This window comes from Manihot esculenta, chromosome 16 (assembly GCF_001659605.2).
Source record: "Manihot esculenta cultivar AM560-2 chromosome 16, M.esculenta_v8, whole genome shotgun sequence".
Lineage (NCBI taxonomy): Eukaryota > Viridiplantae > Streptophyta > Magnoliopsida > Malpighiales > Euphorbiaceae > Manihot > Manihot esculenta.
This window is the reverse complement of record NC_035176.2, coordinates 6,210,769-6,217,649: the sequence shown is the minus strand read 5'-3', so window position 1 is coordinate 6,217,649 and position 6,881 is coordinate 6,210,769. Positions and strand designations below refer to the sequence as shown.

At 38.1% G+C, this 6,881-nt stretch overlaps 1 protein-coding gene across 1 annotated transcript; it reads right to left on the bottom strand.

The window, feature by feature from the left end:
- Positions 1-1,371: 1,371 nt before the first annotated feature.
- LOC110603173 (internal alternative NAD(P)H-ubiquinone oxidoreductase A1, mitochondrial) lies at positions 1,372-5,642 on the bottom strand. Its single transcript, XM_021740871.2, has 9 exons — positions 5,434-5,642; positions 3,703-4,368; positions 3,362-3,575; positions 2,893-3,053; positions 2,727-2,792; positions 2,481-2,644; positions 2,281-2,395; positions 2,013-2,192; positions 1,372-1,886 (listed from the first exon to the last, which is right to left on the bottom strand). Exons 2-9 carry the CDS (start codon positions 4,282-4,284, stop codon positions 1,731-1,733), a joined length of 1,638 nt encoding a protein of 545 aa, XP_021596563.1. The 5' UTR covers positions 4,285-4,368; positions 5,434-5,642; the 3' UTR covers positions 1,372-1,730.
- Between the last annotated feature and the right edge of the window lie 1,239 nt (positions 5,643-6,881).

The following is a 6,881-nucleotide window of genomic DNA, read 5'->3' as shown; positions in this document are numbered from 1 at the left end:
AAAATTACATAGCAATCAAGATCCAATCTCATCCTCATTCTCATTCTTATTCTTGCACACTAAAACATCATAAGCTCTAAGTCATAAGAATTTAAGTAAGAAGAAAGTAATAGTTAGATCAATTTCATAGAGATGATAATAAATAAAATACTCATAAAAATTATTATATTTAATTTTAATAATATTTGAAATAATTAATTTCATTTTAAATTCAATTAAAATTCATTTTAGCTACTTGAATTCTTTTCAAGATTTGTTAGTATAATTATTATATAAATAATAACTAAACTTGTTTGAGTTCATATCCATAGATTTCAAGGGGCAAATGATACTAAGGCCGTTAGACAAAGAGACAAAGGCCACACTAAAGAGTGGGAACAGACCAAATGGCCATGTGATTTTTATTAAATATTCTGATGCCATTTGAATGATGTAAGAATGTAAGTGCCGTCGTGTTCATGATTACGTACTGACCTCAGTGACCTGAACTTTCACTTTACTCTTATTTTATTAAGATTGTCGCTGCTTGGATGCTTTGTCTCCTTTCTCTTAAGGAACGTGGTTGTCCTTTTTTTTTTTTAAATTAGTGTTCACATTCACTGAATACCAATAATTTACTTCCGTTCACATAAAACAAGACCAAAAGCAATGTGCACTTGTGAACCAGGTTGGTTGAGTTCAGTTGAAACCATGGACCACTTCTTTTGGGTTGGTTCGGTCAAGTGATTCTGGGTTTGAATTCTCATTGCAAGAACAAGAAAGTGAGACTTATGTTATGTCCGGGTTAGGGGCATATCTCGTAATTACATCAAAATCACAGGGCCCTAGTCCACCACGCCCTGTATATAATCCCACGAGGATTCAGTAAACAACCCTAACTCAAAACTTCCATTTCTACTGATATCTTTATAGTACTTTCTTAACACAGATGGCAGGTGCAAGAGCCGCTATGATCAACGGTAGGAAGATTTCAAGGAGTTCTTCTGGCCGTCCGATCCCGAAAAGAGGGCAGGTGAAGGTGGCTATAGTGGTGGGTTTGGCTCACTCTGTTGCTTCTATCTTCTCTCTCAACAGTAGACGAGCAGGACCTGCTTCTCTTTTTTCTTAGTTATTACACCACTTGTTTGTAGAAAGACCCAATTTTGGATGATTTTGTGCGGCAGCCTTTTGTACAAAAGCTTGTAGTTCTGGACATAAATGGATTGTTATTTTCAAATCTTTCATTTTGGTCATCTCTAGCTTTTCATTCTTCTGAAATTTTCTCTATTATGGCTATTAAAACCTGAAAGGAAGAGAAAGATTGGCATTTCAATGAAGTTTGGTATGTTTGGAGCTGGTAAAACTTGTTTTGCTTGAATTGGTCCTTTTGAATTGAGGAGTATTAATTATTTGTATCATTTAATTCAATTTTTAAGACATATTACATCATCCAGATTACAACACAAATAGCAATGATTATCAGAACCTGTAATGCCACAGATATCAATATGGAAAACAGGTGTTGCTGTACTAAATGGTTTACAAAGCTGTGTCCTTTAGTTTTCTTTAGGCTTCTAGCTTTCTAATCTTGTACCTATCCCCCTTTTCTCCATATTGGTTTAGCAACAGAAACCTTAAATTGCATCCAGGCTCCAAAATCTTTTGATTCAGAGGTCAAAATTAAGATATGTAGACTGTGATATCCAGCTCAAACCAATGTAAAGAATCAACATGAGGTGCCTTGTCTCAATCTATCCAATCCTAGCATTGTCTCTGCCAAAAACCAGGGTGGTTGCCCAGTTCACTGCCACATAAAATCTGTTCCTCCAACTGACCACTCGTGTAAGATAAGCAGAGCGCCAGATTAGCCAACTGATGAATCCAGCAAGCGATAAGCCTTTTGCATCCTGTGACACATGAAGACCATAAGTTTTCAACTATTGGATCAGAATCAATTGAAATATAGAATTAATTGTTCCTTTTTTGGCTTACTAGATTCCAGATTCACAGACTCCAAAGACAATTATGCTTACCTTGGACTGGCGCAAATCGACCAGTGCCTTGTAACGCCCTACTGATGCCATGCTACCCAGATGCCTGTAGACAAAAGGATCACCTAGGAGGACATCTTTTGCACTGAAAGCTTTGCCTCCATTTTGCTTTCCAATATTGTTAAACAACTCCACTAGATACTTCCCTTGCCTTTCTGCAACCTGCTCAACAATTGTAGATTTGTTAGCTCTAATTTCATCTGTAGCAACTTATAATATCAGAAGGGTAGAACACTTGCAGGAGTTCAACCTGAGCTAGAGCTGGAAGCACTGGCCTTCCTGTCTGCTCAAGAAAACCAGCACAGTCTCCAAGTGCAAATACATCTTCCACAGAAGGGACCCGCAGCCATTGATCAATACCAATCCTGTTAAGAGGCTCTTAAATGGATCAGAGAACATACGAAAATTAATGTGAAGAAGGTGCAAATAAAATTGCTGTTTGTCTAATACCTTCCACCAGGGGACTTGGGAACATTGAGTGACTTTACAAACTGAGATGGACCAACACCAGTAGACCATACCAAGAGTCCATATGGAACTTCAGCACCATCGCTGAGAACTAATTTGGTGGGATGTACCTCCTTCACTACACCTCGTGTGAGCCGGACACCACACTGATGCAAAATTCCACATGTCATGGAAGGTATTGGAAGGAAACACATTCTGGGATATTGGACAAGATGTTAAATTAATTACCTTAGTCAAATGATTTGTTGCATATTGCCTTAGTCCAACATCAAAGGATGATAGAATTTCATTGGCCTGTTCAAGAAGAAAGGAACAAAACATAATCAAATGACAACAAATAGTAGATTTGTCCATGAAAAATTACTGCTCATTAGTAAGTGAGACTTCATGTTACCTCTATGAGGGTAACCTTAATGCGATCCTTAACATGAGAATACTGCTCTTGGACATCTCTCATGATAAAATCACTCAATTCACCACTAAACTCCACCCCTGTTGGACCACCTCCAATAACGACACAGTGTAAGAGGCGGTTCTTCTCTTCTTCAGATATGCCTGCAATATCGTTACCACAATAAGTAGTTAATCAAACTTTGGCTTCAAGGTCCTACACGTTGTCCAGCCAAACAAGTAGGTCAAGTTGGTGATAAGGAGAAAAGGGTTTTTGTTTATTTATTTATTTTTCATGTGGGATGGAAAGGGGGCTTGGTGGAGTTCACCAATGAAGGATGAGCGTTGCTTGATAAACAGAAACCAATTTTAGCATTTTCCTTAATCGTTCTGCTTTGTCTTTCCAAGATCTGATTCTGACATCTATGATCTAGAATCAAGAAGACCTCTCAGGATGGAAAAATGACACTCACCTGGATTTTCAGAGAGCATGAGATTCAAAAGGAGCTTCTTCCTTATTTCTTGAGCATGATTCACTTCTCTAAGAAAATAAGCGTGCTCCTTCACTCCCTTGATACCAAACGTCAGAGGCTCAGCTCCAGCAGCAATCACTAGCTTGTCATATGCAACTTTAAACTTGTGAGTCTCCTGAGGCAATCCACCATTGCTTATTGTCTCACAGTAAACCTGACCACAAGAAGGAACATAACTGAACACTTATTGTAATTGCTTCATCATGCAACTTGTGTAGACAAGGCCAAAATCCAAGAAGAAATTAAGATCAATATAACTAACAGGAGGAAAAAAGTCTTACTTCATGTTTGTCTGTGTCAATGCCAGTACAGGAAGCCAGATAAAAGTATGAGTTGGGACTTGTTGCCAATGCAGATTGTATCCGATTAACAGGCTCAGCTACAGAGCGAAACTCAAGGGTCCCAACACAAGTTGAAGCAAGTAAAGGAGTGAAGACCATGTGATTCCTTGGTGAAATGCAAACAATATCATAGATTTTGGTGTCAAGTCCTTTCATGAAACGACATGCTGCCCATCCGGTGCCAAGAACAACCACCCTTGGCTTTTCACCAGGCTTGGTTGCTTCTAGACCAGAATATCTTGGTTCTTCATTCTCATTTTCAGACACATCCAGTATCCTCTCTGCATTATGAAACTGATAATATGGGGTTCCCCCGATTCCCCTGCTCCAAAAACTGGCATGATTTACCTTCTTGATGCTGGAAAGGTACGATAGATTGTTGCCAGCTGTAACATTTTTAAGGAAAGGTAAAGACCATTTATGATTGATATCTCCTTCACACAGTGTACCCCTCTCTGCAAAACTACCAAAGTTGCCTCCTGCTCTTCTCAAGCCATTCCTAGCAAGCCTTGAAAAAGCCATGCAGAGAGTATCAGTTCTGTCCGCAAGACCAGATTGCTTAAAGTTCAAACTCTCAATTCAATCAGAAGCTGTGGCCTTTTGAACCTGCACTAATAAGAGGGAGAGAACTTCAAGAGCTGCATATATCATGGAAGGAAAAGTTCAAGGCAGAGAATAAAGATCCTTTCCGAGACTAGTTGACATGGAAACAAAAGACAAACTTAGCTTTCCTCATCAGGTGATGGTAGATACAAAGGGAACACTAAAGATAATTATAGTCAGGAGCTAAAGCACAATAATGCGCATCGCTGATATAGTTGCCAAATTAAAGCGCATCGCTAAACAAAAGGCAAACTTACAAAACATGTGCATTTGTATTTTACCTAGTTGCCAAATTAAAGCGCATCGCTAATATGGTTCCCCACAATATGTTTGATAAGTCTGATTTCAACTACTTTGACTCCCAAAATCTAGAGGAAACCATTTACTAATCGAATTATGCAATCAAAATGATCTAGGATCGGCATTTCTTTTCATGCAGAAAGAAAAAGCAGCCATGGGACATGATTTACATGCTCTAATAAATATAGTTACATAGAAATAACATTGCATACTGAAGATACCCAATATTTCATATTAAAAAAGGAAAAGAAGAAAGAAAAATCTGGCATCACTCCAGAATGTTCGTTATTTTCAAAGATCATGACCTGGGTATTATTTTAATAAGCAAAATTTAATAATTTAATAGTTTAACGTGAGAGAAACTACTAGAACAACTTAAAGGTAAGGACGAATTCTTGCATGCAAAGATTTACCCACCTCATTACAATGTAAAAATGGCCCAAAAATGATACTAAATTCAATACTCCAAAAAATTACCAAGTTGTTAAACAGCAAAAATCTCAACTTTTACGGATCTTGTTGAACAACGGGAAGAAAATGAACAAAAATGAAACAAGCAAGACGGAAACAACACTGCACCAACGCGAATGAAACGCAAACCAACTACAATTAAACGGAAACAAAAGCTACCCATTATTAAATATACACTTCAGCAGACCATACAAATACCGAAAAAACAGAGTATTTGGCATTCACAATTATGGGAAACGGAAAGCAACAAGGAAGAAAAAACATGATTCGTAAAAATAGAAGGTTCAAGAACATTACTGCCTTTTTTTGTTGGGTTCGAGCTTGAGTAGGGAGAGCAAATTGTATCTAAGATTTGTGGATCCGCCTTTTTAAAAAACAAAAGAAAGATTTCTTGAAGTAGCAGACTAGAGATGCAAGAAAGCCATGGGAGAAATCTCTGAATTTATTAGCAGTAGGTCAAAAAGTGAGTTCGAGGAAGGAAGCACGTTTTCGTATATTCTGTTTTTCTTTTCCTGGTGAGTTGGCAATTCATGAGATCGAAATGGGAAGAGAAATAAAGCTTGCGTGTTTCGTGTGGCAAAATTTTTTCTTCTAGAAACGATGTCGTTTAAACGTTCTGTACATGTAATACTGTACGTTTTTGTCGAAAATGGAAGGCGTAGTTTTGGGTCTCCACAGTGTCGGAGAGCTTCGACTCGGCGACTTTGTGGCTTCCTTAAATCCTAGTTGTTATGATCAGGCGTGATCAAGTCTATAATTAGTTAGTTTCTTCCTGGAAAACTATTGGTTAGTGTGGAGCCCGAAATCGCATTCTCCATTTTCTCACAAATTCGTAGACAAAATCAACGGAAAGCAAAAGGTCTCAGTTGGGCCCACAAGTTCCAAGGAATCCGGAAAGGAAAAAAGTAAGCGCAAGGATTTTTTACGTGTTCGTCCATGAAGAATGGGGCTTTCCATTTGCGTGTCAAATAAAGGGCGGTACATTTTCTTACGTGTCAAATATAGATTGGTGCATGCAATTGGCAATTGACAATTTGGCTCCCGTTACGTAGGCATTTAAATTTCCAGAAGCACGACTTCGAGTTTCACGGTCGAGATAGGCCGCCTCCTGGTCCCACTTTTGGACTGGGGCTCTAAATCAGGAAATTTAATTTGGAATTTTCTGTCAAAAATTTTCAGCAACTATTTAACGCCAGGTGTAAGCTTGAGGAATTTAGAAAAGAATTTAATAATTATAATTAATATGTATATAATGGGTCAACAGTTGCATATGACAGAATGCTTCTGAGAATTGGCAAACGGGAAAGAGTTAATAAATTGGGTTGTTGGTTCATGAGGTGTTGTGAAAGGAAAGTTTGTGCTGTATCTTAAATGGTCTGTTTGTCCCATCTCTGTTTTATCCAATGGGAATGCTTCTCCAACTCTTCTATCTTCATGCTTGAGTTGTCTTGTCTTGAGAAGCAAAAATGCAGTTGAGGGTGGCAACTAAGCGAATGCCACCTTGAGCAAGCCTTTTTGTGCTGATATTTTCAGTTGAATGATCAAATTTAATGAATTTCTTGATAGGAAAATAGTCAGTGGCTTGGTTGGAATTCATATTTTGATAAAATGGTATATGTTAGTTTCCTGAACATGCTGCCAGAGGAAGTTTCGTACTCGCATATTTTGCAATTTCCATAACAAAATGGTAAGTATATCTTTCATATAACTAAACAAATACCTCCCAAAGTGCTTCCAGGTGTGGC

Coding starts and splice junctions, on each gene's coding strand:
- LOC110603173 (XM_021740871.2), bottom strand. CDS start 4,284: ATGGCTTTTTCAAGGCTTGCTAGGAATGGCTTGAGAAGAGCAGGAGGC. Junction 3,576..3,702: donor TTGACACAGACAAACATGAA/GTAAGACTTTTT, acceptor TCTTGTGGTCAG/GTTTACTGTGAGACAATAAG. Junction 2,793..2,892: donor TTAAGGTTACCCTCATAGAG/GTAACATGAAGT, acceptor CTTCTTGAACAG/GCCAATGAAATTCTATCATC.